The sequence below is a fragment of the Rosa chinensis genome, chromosome 4 (assembly GCF_002994745.2).
Source record: "Rosa chinensis cultivar Old Blush chromosome 4, RchiOBHm-V2, whole genome shotgun sequence".
Classification (NCBI taxonomy): Eukaryota; Viridiplantae; Streptophyta; class Magnoliopsida; order Rosales; family Rosaceae; genus Rosa; species Rosa chinensis.
The window spans coordinates 7,156,065-7,174,596 of NC_037091.1; the positions used below are offsets into that span (position 1 = coordinate 7,156,065).

The 18,532-nt window shown below is 38.5% G+C and overlaps 1 protein-coding gene across 1 annotated transcript; it reads left to right on the forward strand.

Moving 5' to 3' along the window:
* Positions 1-16,854: 16,854 nt before the first annotated feature.
* LOC112198707 lies at positions 16,855-17,511 on the forward strand. Its single transcript, XM_024339831.1, has one exon. It carries the CDS (start codon positions 16,855-16,857, stop codon positions 17,509-17,511), a length of 657 nt encoding a protein of 218 aa, XP_024195599.1.
* Positions 17,512-18,532: the final 1,021 nt, after the last annotated feature.

Sequence of the window (18,532 nt, forward strand, 5' to 3'; positions counted from 1 at the left end):
ATATATATGTAGATATTTGTGTGTGTTTATAAATATATATATAAACACACACACACAAATATAAATCTATATATGTGTGTGTGTGTGTGTGTGTTTATATATATATATATATATATATGTGTGTGTGTGTGTGTGTTTATATATATATGTGTGTGTGTGTGTGTGTGTGAGTGAAAGTTCTTATACTTCTATATATAATAAGTGCATTAGTGCATATATATATTCTACATATCGGTTGACCAACTCAATTGGAATCGAAAATATGGTGACATTGGCTAAATTTTTTACCACACTCATAATTTATTATAATAAACTCATCCAACAGTCGGTTTTTCCATTTTCTTTGAATTGATAGGGGTTGCTCTTTGGAGTATATGATGTATAAATATAAATTTATAAGAGTAACTAAGTTTGACCTACTGGATCGAATTCGAAACGAGAACCAAATTGGCTGAATTTTCTACAACCACCATAAAACATTACAATCTCTTCATCGAGCGGTTGGTTTCTCAGAATTCATTTTCCACTTCATGGTTGCTTTAGAATGAACCTCAACAATTTAAATGTAATGTATAAGTCATACAACTGTAGGAGGAAAATTGGTATAGGCCAATGTGTTTGTAATTCAAATTAATTTTTTTTATATCCTGTCCACACACATCCATCGATGGAATATTTACAAACGTGATGTGAAAAAATAAGCACGTTTCGCGGTCGTCATGTCATCGGTCAACCAAGAAAACATACAAGTGACGACGGTTGACCAATTCGATCGGATTCGAAAATATGGTGAAATTGGCTAAATTTTTTACCACACTCATAATTTATTGTAATAATGTCATCCAACGGTCCATTTTTCCATTTTCTTTGAATTGATAGGGTTGCTCTTGGGAGTGTATGATATATAGATATAGGTTTATAAGAGTAACTAAATTTGACCTAGTTGATCGAATTCGAAACGAGAATCAAATTAGCTGAATTTTTTACAATCACCCTAAAATATTACAATCTCTCCATCAAGCGGTTGATTTCTCTAAATTCATTTTCCACTTCATGGTAGCTTTATAATGAACCTCAACAATTTAAATGCAATATACAAATCATACAACTTTAGGAGGCAAATTAATATAGGCCAACATCTTTGTAATTAAAATTGAAATTTTTATCTTATGTCCACGCACATCCATCGATGAAATATTTACAGACGTGATGTGAAAAAATAAGCATGTCTCACGATCGTCATGCCATCGGTCAACCAAGAAAACATACAAGTGACAACGGTTGACCAATTCGATCGGATTCAAAAATATGGTGAAATTGGCTAAATTTTTTACCACACTCATAATTTATTGTAATAATCTCATCCAACGGTCCATTTTTTGTCACGCCCCGAATTTAGTATAACCAAATCAAATCCGAACGTGATTATTTACAAATACAAATACCAATCCCAATATTATTTCATTCAGAGCAACACTCCTCACTCACTTAATATTACAATACCCAACTGCTCAAATTTTTAATTACAACACACTCTCACGAAATCCAAATCATAAGTTCGAAATGAACATAATGAAACTCACAATAATGCTGTGACTCGAATGCCACTGCCCTAGGTAGCCCGATCTGCACCCTGTTTCCCCTGACCTGTAGGATTATCCACTACACCGTTTGAATAGTGTACCGGGAATGCAACAACACAAAACCTGGTAAGCTTTTGACAGCCCGTATGAGTAAACTTAAGGATTGCACAAATTAAATTAACAATTTCAATCAAGCATGGAAATTGTATAAATCTCACAACTCACAATAACCACCACACAACCACGTCACATTCTCACTCTCAGATATACATATACATATATATATATATATATATATATATATATATATATATATATATATATATATACACTTATGAGTCACAAGTAACTCCACGTTACCCTCATAAGGTCACTCAACATTTGGCAGACAGACTAGAGCTCTAACTGATCGTAACCACCGGCCCGGCGCGAGAGCGTGGTTCCCGATTTAATACTATTAATAACCACCGACCCGGTACAAGAGCGTGGTTCACTAATAGATGCCATGGTCACCCCGTGACCTATTGATTTCCACAATCAATATATCTCAACAAATCAACAATTTATTGTTTCTCAACAATAAACTCAACACCTCACTCAATATATAATTTCCTCAACACAAACCAACAACACGTATATTTTATCAATAATAAAATATGTATAAAGTCATTCGCACATGTGTTATCAGCTAACAATATCATAAAATTAAATATAAATATTTAGAACTCCGGTTCGTGAATGAACCATGTGCGGTTTACTCACCTCGATACTCCCGCTGCGTCTTCAAATTAACACAATCACCCCAAACTCGCTCGCCCAAGTAAAAACTGTCAATCACCTAATCATAAGTGACTTGAATTTAGCCATCAACTCACAAAAATAAAATAAATGACAATCTGACGGTCTGATCGAATTTATACGATGATCCAACGGTCAGATCGAATTTATACGACGATCCAGCGGTCAGATCGAATTTATACGATGATCCAACGGTCGGATCCTCATGGATCGCCCTTTGGATCATCCTCCCGAAATTATCACGAAGATCCAACGGTCAGATCTTCCTGAATCGCCTTTATTAACATCTCCACAGATTTATATGAAAATCCGACGGTCGGATTCTCACGAATCGCCTTCCAAAACACCATTTCACAATTATACGAAGATCCAAAGTTCGGATTTTAACCCGTGACCACACAAAGTCATCGGGACAGTCATACGATCAACATATTAAAATTACAAGTCCATCCAACGGTCTGATCTTCACAGATCACAAATCGAACTATCGAAATTGATCGAAATCGTAAAATTCATAACTAAATCATACGATATCGAAAAAATGCGTATAATATATCGAAATGATCGTATTGAAGTATAGAATCTAAAAATGTACAGAAACTGTCCTTTTGACCCCTGGAGGTGGCCGGAAATGGCCGCCGGAGTTAGTGGCAGAGCCGCCGCCGACCACCACTTATGGTGTCGGGGCCAGGCTGCTCTGCTTCTCCTCATCAAGCCTAACAACTTTCCTAACTAGCATGTAAGCTGGAAATTACCGGAAGGGGTCGAAATTACCTAGAACAGTCGGGTTGGCCGGAATTTTCCAAAATCCGGCAGGTGCTCCGATCGACGTAAAAACCTCCACCACTCGCTTCGATCCTTTCTGGAGACTTCTTCAGAAACTCAAGGTGAGTTCACTGGTTCAAGAATCAATCAAAACAAAGCTCTACAGCTCGAGATATTCCTGATCGAAGATTTCGGTGGCCAGAAAAATTCCAGAATCCGGCGAGCTTGAGTTTCAACGTAAAAACTTCAACCTCAGGCCTTGATCCCTTCTAGAAAGTTGTTCAGCTCCTCACTCTGAGTTCACCAGTCCAAGAAACACTCAAAACGACGTCCTGTAGCTCGAGATATCAGGATCCTTTGCTCCGATCGGGGTTGTGAGCTCCAGCAGCCTCCAGAGACAGCGCCGCCGTGCAACGGTGCTTCTGGGAGTTTCAGATGGTTGATGCGAACTTGTGGATGGAGTTTGAGAAGGTTTTGTGATCGGTAGCTCGAGCTACCATGTTTGGAATCCAAATCGGGGCTGGACGAACCCGGCCTCTTCGCCGCCGCTTCCGGCTGTGCCGTGACCCAAGACCTCCGCACGTAGCTTCGCAAGGCTGAGAAGAAGCCACAGAAGGTTGTTTGGTGTCGATTGATGGCCGGTGGAGGAAGGAAAAGAACGGAGAGTTTTTTTGCTCTTACTTTCGTGTTTTCGGACGAGAGAGAGAGAGAGAGAGAGAGAGAGAGAGAGAGAGAGAGAGAGCTAATTGTTGTTCTCTTTCTCTTTTTTTTGTTTCTTTTAGAAGCCCCACCATCACTACTTACATACAACAAAAGTACTACTCCCCACATTTCATTGCTCAAAACCCAGAACCACTACACTTTGTTTCACTTATATAAAAAAAAGGGGTATTACATTTTTCCATTTTCTTTGAATTGATAGGGGGTTGCTCTTTGGAGTGTATGATATATAGATATAGGTTTATAAGAATAACTAAATTTGACCTAATTGATCGAATTCGAAACGAGAATCAAATTAGCTGAATTTTTTACAATCACCATAAAACATTACAATCTCTCAATCGAGCGGTTGATTTCTTTAAATTCATTTTTTACTTCATGGTTGCTTTAGAATGAACCTCAACAATTTAAATGCAATATACAAGTCATACGACTTTAGGAGGCAAATTGATATAGGCCAACATCTTTGCAATTAAAATTGAAATTTTTATCTTATGTCTACGCACATCCATCGATGGAATATTTACAGACATGATGTGAAAAAATAAGCACATTTCGCGGTCGTCATGCCATCGGTCAACCAAGAAAATATACAAGTAACGACGGTTGACCAATTCGATAGGATTCAAAAATATGGTGAAATTGGCTAATTTTTTTACCACACTCATAATTTATTATAATAATCTCATCCAACGGTCGGTTTTCCCATTTTATTTAAGTTGATAGAGGTTTCTCTTTGGAGTATGTAATATATAAATATAAGTTTATAAAAAATATTATCTTTAAAGATTTATTTGTAAATAAAGCCTGCAAGGCCCGCCTCGAAAATGCCCGCAAGGCTTAGCCCGGCCCCGCCCGAAAAAGCCCGCGAGGCCTGCATTAAATGGATGGGCTTGGATCATTCAATTTACAATAAAGCCCGACCCAGCCGGCTACTATTTAAAAATGGAGTAAGGCCCGGCCCGTTGATGAGGCCTACGCACGCAAAAAACCTGCAAATTAACGGGTTTTGCGGGCTAAACCCGTTGGAACCCATTGGAACCCGTTAACTCAAAATCCTTCCCAAAAACCCATTACCCATACAGGTTCCCCATTTTTTTTTTTTTTCAACCAGAGCATTTTTATAATTTTTCTTATTCCCCATGAGGATCCGACAGTTGAATCTTCGTATAATTGTGAAAAGACGATTCAAAAGGAGATCCGTGAGGATTTGACAGTTGGATTGTCGTATAATTTTGTGAGGATGATTCTAAAGGCGATCTGGGACGATCCAACCATTGGATCTTCGTATAATTTTGCAAAGATGATTCAAATGGTGATCCGTGAGGATCTGACAGTTGGATCGTCATATAATTTTGTAAGGATGATTCTAAGGGCGATCCGGGACGATCCAACCGTTGGATCTTCGTATAATTTTGAGAAGATGAACCTAAGGGCGATCTGTGAGGATCTAACCGTTGGATCATCGTATAAATCGGTAAAGATGATCCTCTAGGTGATCCGACCGTTGGATCTTCGTATAATTTCGAGAGGATGAACCTAAGGGCGATCCGTGAAGATCTGACCGTTGGATCATCGTATAAATCGGTAAAGATCATCATCTAGGTGATCCGTGATGATCTGACCGTTGGGTCGTAGTATAATTTTGAGAGGATGAAACTAAGGGCGATCCGTGAGGATCTGATTGTTGGATCATCGTATAAATCGGTAAAAATGATCCTCTAGGTGATCTGACAGTTGGTTCTTCGTATAATTTTGAGAGAATGAACCTAAGGGCGATCCGTGACGATCCGACCGTTGGATCATCGTATAAAACGGTAAAGATGATCCTCTAGGTGATCTGTGAGGGTCCGACCGTTGGATCGTCGTATAATTGTGTTTTGTGAATTATTTTTTGTCGAAAAAGGAAAGGAAAAAAAAATCTAAAAAGATAGAAAATAAAAAATTTCAAAATAGAAAACCAAAAAAGTTCATATAGAGAAAATGGCAAATGAGGGGTTATATACATAAGTCTTAATTGGTTTTAATTGCTTTGATAAAAAGTTTTTTTTTAAAAAAAAAATGTTTAAGGGTTTTAACCGGTTCCAATGGAAAACCCACAAACCCGCCGGGTTTGGCCCACGAAACCCGTTAAGCTAACGGGTTCTTACCAGGTCGACCCATTAAGAACCCGCACCGTACCCGCACATTGCCAGGCCTAACCATCACCATCAAAGCCTAAACCCCTACGTGGTGTGTGTATTAGGACCTCTTTACTTTAACAATTAGAGAATTCTTACTATTTTACATCAATATATGACCTAATTCGTGTACTCATGCCATCTATATTTGAGGAATGACTGTATTGCCACCCATCTATCTTTCTTTAGATTTCTATGTAAAAATTGTGTATACAAAAAATCAACCAAATCTATAATCATTTAATCATTCAAAATTGTATAAACAAATGTAGTCCATCATATAAAATTATAACAAACATTATGCTAATCAAATAGTTAAGCCTTTTCCGATTTGGCTAATTTTTTGTATGATTTATATGCGTGTATGTAACTAGAGAATGGATGATCTAGATTATTAAACTACATGCTTAAAATAAAATAAAAACATTCTCACATTTCAAGTTTAAGGAGGTCATCTCTAAATTATATATATATATATATATATATATATATATATTCCGACTCCCTCCAAATTTGATGTCAATATTCATGTACCGAAGATCTACGACACTAAAATTCAATCATATAGTCCTAAGTGGGACTTTGGAGTTGGGACCTCTAATTTGTTATTAGTAGGTTAGGGATATTACCCCCAAAACCAAAATATATTCCCTACCTTAGAAATTAAAATAATGAATAAGTAGACTAAAGAAAGAGATGAGGAACTAACGGGAGCAACAAATTCTCTTGAGGACAGATCAATGGAAGAAACAGAGCAACTAGAAAGAAGATAAAGGATAAGATTCGCAGCTGATAATTGCATCGGAATTTGAGCCGATCATAATTCATGGGCTGGCAAATAGTGACGTTGTCTGCCATTAGCAAAAGAAAGTATTCGTTTGTCATGCATGGAAGTTTCCTACTGAAGCGATTGTCTACCTTTATTTCTTATAATTTGGGAAAAAACTGTGACTTTGGTTTTTGAGTTTTAATTCATGAGGCTTGACGATAATTTACAGCAAATGAGAACAAATCTCTTACATGTGGATAGCATAGCAGCTAGCCAGATAGTTTACTTCATCTACAACTAAAAGAAGACTCTAGATGGTTGAAAAGTCGTTTGTTGGTCTACGAACAAATTACATAGAGTTAACTACAGACTACAAACTACATAAAATCACATACTACACAGTGCCAAATGATTCATATAATTGCACGACATTTTTTTATACTCTTGTGCAAATTATAACACAATAGTGTGTTCTCTTTGTCTGAAACTTTAACATAATTGAGGTCAATCCATATAATTGAGAAATATGAAGTGAATGAGTTATTTTTTGAAACATGGCTCCATCTTTGGTTTTTTTTTTTTTTGGGCTAAAATTGCTTCATCATGAATTCTTCTCGCCCAGATTTGTCTTCAGGAAATTTCTCCTCATCTGGATTCCACTGCTCACTCGGGTTTCCCTCAAAGAGAATACTCCTCACCAGCTTCGCTTTGAGGGGATTTTTTCTCACGCAGATTCACCTTGAGGAGATCTTTCCCCACACATATTTACTTCTAGAGAATTATTTCTCACCTAGAATCACCTTGAGAGGATTTTGCTTCACCCAAATCTGCCTTCAAATGTTTCACTTCAAGGTATTTTTCTCAAACAGGTTAATTTCCTTATTTATTAGGCTATATCCTGAGTAGAAACCGTTATTAAAATTTTACACTCTAATATAAATATTATATGTTTCTATGTGAATAATTGAGTTTTTTTTACTTCTATTTTTTTTTCATTAGATTTAAAGATATTTCTTCGGGATATTTAGATATATCTAATATATCGAGGATATTTGACGATATCAGAGAAATTTTACTGAAACAGTGGAAGATAAGATATTTTTCTCCTATGATATATCGGTCTCTCCAAAAAGGAAAATTGTGGGATGTATCAAATCCTTTAAGGGCCCGTTTGGATTAGGAATTTTGATTTTGATTTGAATTTCAAATATGAAGATTTTAAATACGTAAATTTCAAATCTAAGAATTTAAAATTTGCTTGTTTGGAAATTTTAATTGATAGATAGATTTGAATCAAAGATTCCTTGATCTAACTTTTGTTCTTCTTGAATTATACCGACGAATAACTGATTCACTGTGCCTTTGTCAAGAAGCAGATCGAAGTCATTGTAGCCACCAAGACTCGCCGGTGAGGGTGTTATGAAAGTGAAAGTGCTCGTCCTAGCCACCTATATTGACCAGAAGAAGAGTAATTGTCATTTACTATTTTAAATTCCTATTTTACTATAGCATCGTTTTATTATGAGTCATGGTCGTGTTGGATCAGTCCTTTGTAGAAGAATCTTAGCTGTATTAGTCACTTGTGTGGTTGTGACACGTGTCGTCCATGACAACGACTAGCTATATAGGCTGTTAACCTGTAGTGAAAAGCATCAAAGATAATACAATTTCTTTCTTCTTTTTGCTAGCCTTTCATTTTCTCTCCAGCTCTCTTTGAGATTTCCAGTAAATTGGGGCCAAGACCCTAACAATCTGGTATCAGAGCCCTCGATCAGGAGGGATGGTGAAGCTTAAAGGGGGTGGAGGCGCTGTAACTCAGCATCACTTCTCCGGTGAACTTACCAGTGTGGAGTTTGACCTCCAGGTCCATATAGATGAAACGGCGACCAAGTTTTGTGCTCTACAGGACTCGGTCTCGAAAATCCTCGAAGAACTCAGATCCATGAAGGCGGAGGCTAAGAACCTGCAGATCCAGCAAGGTTCACCTCAGCTGAACGTTGGATCCATACCTGTCCCTGTTGGTTCAGCAGAGGGTAGCTCTATGGGGATATCGGCGTCGTCGACTATGGCTACGTCGGCTTCTATTCAAGTTGAAGGAGGGGGTAGCACAACTAAACCCAATCATTCTAGCTGTAGTTTTCCTTTGAACTTAAATGATAATGATGTGATATTGGGGTTTGCTAGTGATCACTATGCTGAAATGATTAAGGCTACCAATCTTATGCAAACAACTAGTACTACTGTGAGTGGAACTGATTCAACTAATAAATTGGATCATAAAGTTGTTGGATGCATGGGACCTCGCAGCTTGTCACATCATGAACAAAATCATTTTTCTCGGCATGCTAGTTTTGACTCACAAATCTTTAACCGGATTTCTGGACATGGTAACACCTCAACACATGGCTTGAATACAAGTGCATATGGATTTGCTCCAACTTCACACTATAGCTACACAGATCCATTTGTCATGACCTATTCAGGACCCTACCCACACACTCCAATTGATTTCACATCATATTTGCAACCTTCCCCACCCTACTCTACCATTTCACATCATATTTGCAACCTACTCTACCATTAGCTGTGCCTCACCTACTTGAGTACTCGATTGTGCTCATCAGTGACACCATCAACAACCTTATATACCAACACGTCTAACCACAATCATTACCATCCCTACACACAATCACAAATATCCCACTCTTCCATACCACTACCTCTGTGGACCTCTCAGCTTGGAAACTCTAATACCTACCACCAACAACCCCATTTGCACTATCATAATCAAAATCATATTCCACAGGACCCTAGCCTACCAACCATGAGACAAATGAAACTTGACTTTTGCACATTCAGTGGGGGTGACCCGGTAGATTGGCTTAATAAAGCTGAGCAGTTCTTTGAATTTTACCAAATTCCTGAGGAGAAAAAGCTGACCATTGCCACAATGCATCTCACTGACAAAGCCTCAGACAGGTTAGGCCTCATCAAAAAGTCCGCAGATCAAGTGGGCCGATGGAGGCCCGCCGGCCCTGAGGGCTAAAAGCCCAACCCGACCCGTTAAAAAGCCCGCAAAAGCCCTCCTCGGTGGGTAGTGGGCCTGCCCGCCAAAAGCCCGCAAAAACCCGGCCCGGCCCGTAGGCTCGGCCCACCCGGCCCGGCCCGTAGGCTCGGCCCACCAAAGGCCCGCTAAGCCCAGCCCGTAAAAGCCCTTAAAATATTATATATATATATATATATATGTAGATATTTGTGTGTGTGTTTATAAATATATACACACACACACATATAGATTTATATTTGTGTGTGTGTGTTTATATATATATATGTGTGTGTGTGTGTGTGTTTTTATATATATATATATATATATATATATATAGATATATGTATGTGCGTGTGTGTTTATATATATATATATATATATAATCAGCCCCCTTCCAATGAGGGATACCTATTTTTGGCCAACTTGAGGGATAGGCTCCGAGCCCTTGGATCAGATTTAATGAGGTTGGACGGCTAAGATTAAGTTAAGTGATTTACACCTTTCTAACCTAATTCACCCCGACTTCCAGAACTCCCCAATTGTCTCTCTCTCTCTCTCTCTCTCTCGCGAGTATCAATGCTCAGAGAATTCACGGATTCGCGTCTCAAGCACATCTCTTGCTTCAAATTCTCTAGAAATCAGGTGGGTTTTCTATTTGTAGTGAGTATGTGATTTCTTGAGGGAAATAGTTCACCCTTGCCTCAGATTTCAATTCAATTGCAGCAATTTACATTTGAAATAGCCCATCAATCTAGAGCAATCCCACCGCCATTGATTGGAAGAGATGTGCTCGGAGCTGCAAGGATGGGGTCTGCGAAGGGAAGACTCTTGCTTTTCTAGTACCAGCTATTGAGTTGTTATATAACATAAGCTTTTCTCCTCGCAATGGAACTGATGTTGTCGTCATTTGCCCAACTAGGGAACTCGTAATTCAGGTGAAGACCTTTGGTTATTGATGAATAATGATACTGCGAGTTATCCCTTGCTCACAGAGAGAGATAGCTCGAAGAAACAATCGTCTATGGTTTCCTATTTTTTATTTCTAAGACAAATAAGGTATGATACTCGAGAGAGAGAGAGAGAGAGAGAGAGAGAGAGAGAGAGAGAGAGAGAGAGAGAGAGAGAGAGAGAGAGAGAGAGAGAGAGAGGGAGAATTTGGGAGTTCTGGAAGTCGGGGTGAATTAGGTTAGAAAGGTGTAAATCACTTAACTTAATCTTAGCCGTCCAACCTCATTAAATCTGATCCAAGGACTCCGAGCCTATCCCTTAAGTTGGCCAAAAATAGGTATCCCTAATTAGAAGGGGGCTGTATATATAATATAGATATATATATATATATATTGTGTGTGTGTGTGTTTATATATATATATATATATAGAGAGAGAGATATATATATATATATATATGTGTGTGTGTGTGTGTGTGTGTGTGTGTTTATATATATATAGATATAGATATAGATATAGATATAGATATATATAGAGATATATATGTATCTATAAAATATGTGTGTGTGTGTGTGTGGAAGTTCTTACACTTCCACATAGAATATGTGCATTAGTGCATATATATATTCTACATATCGGTTGATCAATTCGATCGGATTCTAAAATATGGTGAAATTGGCTAAATTTTTTAGCACACTCATAATTTATTGTAATAAACTCATCCAACGGTCGGTTTTTCCATTTTCTTCAAATTGATAGGGGTTGCTCTTTGGAGTGTATGATATATAAATATAAGTTTATAAGAGTAACTAAGTTTGACCTAGTGGATCGAATTTGAAACGAGAACCAAATTGGCTGAATTTTCTACAACCACCATAAAACATTACAATCTCTCCATCGAGCGGTTGGTTTCTCCGAATTCATTTTCCACTTCATGGTTGCTTTAGAATGAACCTCAACAATTTAAATGTAATATATAAGTCATACAACTTTGGGAAGAAAATTGGTATAGGCCAATGTGTTTGTAATTATTATTTTTTTTTTATCTCATGTCCACACACATCCATCGATGGAATATTTACAAACGTGATGTGAAAAAATAAACACGTTTCGCGGTCGTCATGCCATCGGTCAACCAAGAAAACATACAAGTGACGACGGTTGACCAATTCGATCGGATTCGAAAATATGGTGAAATTGGCTAAATTTTTTACCACACTCATAATTTATTGTAATAATGTCATCCAACGGTCCATTTTTCCATTTTCTTTGAATTGATAGGGGTTGCTCTCTGGAGTGTATGATATATAGATATAGATTTATAAGAGTAACTAAATTTGACCTAGTTGATCAAATTCGAAACGAGAATCAAATTAGTTGAATTTTTTACAATCACCATAAAACATTACAATCTCTCAATCGAGTGGTTGATTTCTCTAAATTCTTTTTCCAAGTCATGGTTGCTTTAAAATGAACCTCAACAATTTAAATGCAATATACAAGTCATACAACTTTAGGAGGCAAATTAATATAGGCCAACATCTCTGTAATTAAAATTGAAATTTTTATCTTATGTCCATGCACATCCATCGATGAAATATTTACTAACGTGATGTGAAAAAATAAGCACGTTTTGCGGTCGTCATGCCATCGGTCAACCAAGAAAACATACAAGTGACAATGGTTGACCAATTTGATCTGATTCGAAAATATGGTGAAATTGGCTATATTTTTTACCACACTCATAATTTATTGTAATAATCTCATCCAACGGTCCATTTTTCCATTTTCTTTGAATTGATAGGGGTTGCTCTTTGAAGTGTATGATATATAAATATAGATTTATAAGAGTAACTAAATTTGACCTAATTGATCGAATTCGAAACGAGAATCAAATTAGCTGAATTTTTTACAATCACCATAAAACATTACAATCTTTCAATTGAGCGGTTGATTTCTCTAAATTCATTTTCCACTTCATGGTTGCTTTAGAATGAACCTCAACAATTTAAATGCAATATACAAATCATACGACTTTAGGAGGCAAATTGATATAGGCCAACATCTTTGCAATTAAAATTGAAACTTTTATCTTATGTCCATGCATATCCCTCGATGGAATATTTATAGACATGATATGAAAAAAGAAGCATGTTTCATGGTCGTCTTGCCATCGGTCAACCAAGAAAACATACAAGTAACGACGGTTGACCAATTCGATCGAATTCAAAAATATGGTGAAATTGACTAAATTTTTTACCACACTCATAATTTATTATAATAATCTCATCCAACGGTCGGTTTTTCCTTTTTATTTAAGTTGATAGAAGTTTCTCTTTGGAGTGTATGATATATAAATATAAGTTTATAAAAAATATTATCTTTAAAGATTTATTTGTAAATAAAGCCCGTAAGGCCCGCCCCAAAAAATCCCGCAAGGCTTAGCCCGGCCCGGCCAGAAAAAGCCCGCGAGGCCCGCATTAAATGGATGGGCTTAGATCCTTCAATTTACAATAAAGCCCGGCCCGCTACTATTTAAAATGGAGTAAGGGCCGGCCCTGCCCGGCCTAAGCCCGCTACCAATGGGCCGGGTCGACCATTGATGAGGCCTAAGACAGGTGGTACATGTTTAGACATGAGTTTCCACCTACTTGGCTTGGCTTAGCTGATCTGTTGATGAGAGAATTCAGTGGCCATAATGTCATTGATTATCAAGCTGCACTTGCTAGAATGAATCAGACTGGAACTGTAGAGCAATATAAGGAACAGTTCACCAGATTATCAAGGACAGCACCAGGATTTTCTCCACAAGTACTGCTATCTTGTTTCCTTGGAGGATTCAAAAGTGAGATAAGAGCTGATGTTAAGGCTCAAAAGCCTAAGTCACTTTATGAAGCATGTGAACTAGCTAAGATTTTTGAGGAAAGAGAATTCCACAGCCGGAACCAAACCAGGTCCTTGACCGGAACCAAAAGCCCTCCTGGAAATCTTGCAACTTTCAACCCCTCCAATAGAACTCCTGCATTCAGTGGAACCTCACAGATCACTAGACCTCAGGGCTACATGCCTAGAACTTCTCAAACTGCTCCACAAACAGCAACTCACAACAGCAGTGGGGGAAAAAGGTTAACTCAAGCAGAATATCAGGAGAGAAGAGCGAGGAATTAATGTTTCTTTTGTGATGAAACATTTAAGCCTGGCCACAATTGCAGGAGAGGTCAAGCTATGATTATTGAAGTCATACAGGAGGAAATTGATATGTCAGAGCCTATAGACAAGGAATCCTGCAGTGATAATCAAGCAAATGAAGAACAAGCAGAACCTGAAGTTCATTTGCAAGTCATGGGGGGAGACAATTCCTCTAACACAATGAAATTGAAAGGCATATGTAACAGGAAAACTGTGCACGTCCTCATTGATACAGGAGCATCACACAACTTCATTCATCCTAATGTACTCAAGGGTGTCAAGACTAAGGTCATACACATCACACCTTTGAAAGTGAGGCTTGCTAATGGAGCCATAATGCATACCAAAGGGCAGGTAAGAATAGAGATGCAAATGCAAAATTTCTCATTTTCTTCTGATTTCTACATTTTGCCTGTCACAGGTTGTGAAGTGGTTCTGGGTGCCACATGGCTGAGAACTCTAGGTGACATAACTTGGAATTTTGAAACTATAAGAATGCAATTCCATAGTAATCAGAATAAATATGTGCTCCAAGGGGAGACCAAGGCTCATGCTGATATGGTTAGTGGTAAATCAATGACCAGACTGCTGAGAAAAGAAAAGGAAACTGTTATGGTGCAATTGTGCCCTGTAACAGTGACCACAACTACTAAAAAGGTGCATCCTGAAATACAACTCTTGATTGAGCAATATGCAGAAGTGTTCCAGACCCCTACCACCTTACCTCCAGCAAGAGAGAATGATCACAGAATAGAGCTCCTGCCTAACACTCCAGCTGTCAATGTAAGGCCCTACAGGTACCCCCATTTTCAAAAGTCTGAGATTGAAAAATAGTTCAAGAAATGCTTGAGAATGGAATTATCAGACCAAGTATCTCCCCATTTTATTCACCTGTGCCACTGGTAAAAAAAAAAAAGATGGCACTTGGAGAATGTGTGTAGATTACAGATCTTTGAATTCAGCCACTGTTAAGGATAAATACCCCATACCTGTAGTGGATGAGTTAATTGATGAAGTCCATGGAGCTATGATATACACCAAGTTGGATTTAAGGTCAGGTTATCATCAAATCAGGATGCAGGAGCAAGACATCAGCAAAACTGCATTCAGAACTCATTCTGGGCACTATGAATTCCTGGTAATGCCTTTTGGTCTCACCAATGCTCCATCTACCTTTCAATCAGTCATGAACGATGTTTTGAGAGACTACTTGAGAAAGTTTGTGTTGGTGTTTTTTGATGACATTCTAATTTATAGCTCTACATTGGAGAAGCATTTGTCACACTTAAAAATGGTTTTTGAAAGGTTGCAGCAACATTCCTTAAAGGTTAAGGAGAGTAAATGCAGCTTTGGGGTGCATCAAGTTGAGTACCTAGGTCATATCATCAGTGGACAAGGGGTAGCTGTGGATCCAGCAAAAATTAAGTGTATAAAAAATTGGCCTAAACCAAAAACTCTGAAAGGTTTGAGAGGCTTTCTGGGTTTGGCTGGTTACTATAGAAAATATGTTAAGCACTTTGGAATAATAGCTAGACCCTTTACTGATATGCTTAAGAAGGATGGGCTTAAGTGGACATTGGAGTCAGAAATAGCATTTGAAAGTCTTAAAACTGCTATGATCTCTACTCCTGTATTGGCAATCCCAGATTTCACTCAAGAGTTCATAGTTGAGTGTGATGCTTCCGAAAAGGGTATTGGAGCTGTATTATCTCAAGCAGGACACCCCATTGCTTTTCTCAGTAAGGGTCTAGCACCAAAACACTGCACCTTGTCAGTCTATGATAAGGAAATGCTAACAGTTGTCTTTGCTGTGGAACATTGGAGACCGTACTTGTTAGGCCATCATTTTAAAATCTACACTGACCACAGGACCATTGAACAGTTCTTGAAGCAGAGGATTACCACATCTGCACAACAAAAATGGTTGTTGAAGCTTATGGGATTTGACTATTCAATTCAGTATAAAGCTGGGAAAAATAACATAGTTCCAGTTGCTTTATCAAGGAAGTCTGAGCTAGCTACTTTGACTGGTCTTTCTCAACCAGTACACCATTTTGTAGAGGAAATGAAACAAGCCTGCTTGCGTGACCCTGAAGCTTCCCAGGTGATACATGATCTTCAACATAATTCTGGCACTCAGAGACATTACAAGCTGGTGACCTATCAACTTTACTACAGAGAGAGAATTTTTGTCCCAAAAAGTAATGATTGGAGGAAAAAGATCATTGGTGAATTACATGAAGGTTACATTGGTGGTCATGCTGGTAGGTCCAGAACTTACAAGAGGATTAACAGATCTTTTTCTTGGCCTGGCATGTTAAATGATATCAAGAAGTTCATAGCAGATTGCCATATCTGTCAAATCAATCACTATGAAACTGTGAAGCCTCCTGGTTTGTTGCAGCCAAACACAATCCCTGATAAAGCTTGGGCAGAAATTTCTATGGATTTTATTGACGGTTTGCCAAAATCGGAAGGGAAAACTGTCATTTGGGTGGTGGACAGATTAACTAAATTTGGTCACTTCATACCCATGTCTCACCCTTATACTGCTGCCTCAGTAGCCAAGTTGTTTGTGCAGGAAATATTTAGGCTACATGGCATGCCTGAGCACATCATTTCTGACAGAGATCCTATATTTCTCAGTTTGTTCTGGGAATCTTTTTTCAAGCTGCAAGGTACAAAGCTTGCCAAATCTTCTGCTTATCATCCACAAAGTGATGGTCAAACTGAGAATTTAAATAGGACATTGGAACAATATTTGCGATGTGTTGTCAGTGAGAAACCAACCAACTGGGTGTAGGCTTTGCCTTGGGCTGAGTGGTGGTATAATTCAGCCTATCATTCTGCCATCAAGATGACCCCATTTGAAGCATTATACGGCTATGAGCCTCCATCAGTGATCCCATATTTACCTGGTTCCACGTCTGTGGCTGCAGTAGATCAACAACTCAGGAACAGGGACACACTTTTAGCTGCACTCAAAAGGAATCTCCAGGTGGCTCAATCTAGAATGAAAGGCTTCTATGATAAAAAGCATATTGAAAGGGAATTTGTTGTTGGTGATCAGGTCTATCTCAAGCTTCAACCCTATAGGCAACATACTGTACACAAGGAGGAGTTCCATAAATTGTCTCAGATGTATTATGGCCCCTTTGAAGTTTTGGAAAGGGTGGGGAAGGTTGCCTACAGACTGAAACTCCCTCCAACTGCGAGAATCCACAATGTTTTTCATGTCTCTTTGCTTAAAAAGAAATTGGGAGACTGTGTAACAGTGGAGCCTCATTTGCCTCCTGTGAGTGATCCTGCCAATCCAAAGTGGGAACCAGTTGCTATACTTGACAGAAGAGTTTTCAAAAAAGGAGGAGCTGCTAGCACTCAATGGCTAGTCCAATGGTTGGGAACCTCACCTGATGAGGCTACCTGGGAAGATTCTGCAGATATTTTGTTGAGATTTCCTCGTTTTGATCCTGAAAGAGAAATTAATGCAGCTTCATCAACCAGTGGAACTTGAGGACAAGTTCTTTTTGAAGCGGTGTAGTTTGTTATGAAGTGCTCGTCCTAGCCACCTATATTGACCAGAAGAAGAGTAATTGTCATTTACTATTTTAAATTCCTATTTTACTGTAGCATCGTTTTATTATGAGTAATGGTCGTGTTGGATCAGTCCTTGTAGAAGAATCTTAGCTGTATTAGTCACCTGTGTGGTTGTGACACGTGTTGTCCATGACAAGTTGACAACGACTAGCTATATAGGCTGTTAACCTGCAGTGAAAAGCATCGAAGATAATACAATTTCTTTCTTCTTTTTGCTAGCCTTTCATTTTCTCTCCAGCTCTCTTTGAGATTTCCAGTAAGTTGGGGCCAAGACCCTAACAGAGGGTGATGACGTAAGCGAACCGGACGACGAAGACGAGGACGGCAAAGGTGAGGAGGATCCATCTGGACACTAGAAGACAACCAGAGAATTCAAAGCACGATGTTTTCGAGAGGGAAGAAGAAGAAGAATAATAGAGATGGTAGACAACGATCATAAATCCGGATCCAATCTGAAGGAAGAGACTGAAAGCTTGAAGGAGATATGAGAGAGAAAGTCGTCAAGAAAGGAGAGAGAAAGTCGTCAGGAGGAGAGAGAGAGAGAGTCATCAGGAGAGGAGAGGGGAGGAGAGAGAAAATTGGTGAGGAGGAGGGAGGAGAGAGGAGAGTCAGAGAAGCACGTGAAAGATGGAGATGATTTCAAATAACTACCTATCCATAGTTATTTCAAATTCTTAAGGAAATTATGGTGTGGATTTTAATGAGTTGATTTGAAATCCAAATTCACCACAAAATAGAAAGCCAAACAGACAGATTTGGATTTGGGGGTTCCAAATCCAAATCCACGCTCCCAAATCCTTATATCCAAACGGGCCCTAACTGTATTCCTTGCAAGTCCCACTTAAGTGCATTTTTCTTTTGGACTGAGGGGCAAGGCATATATCTCGTGGAAAAAGAGTATAGTTCTCAGATGATAAAAGCATATGAATCATTCCTGT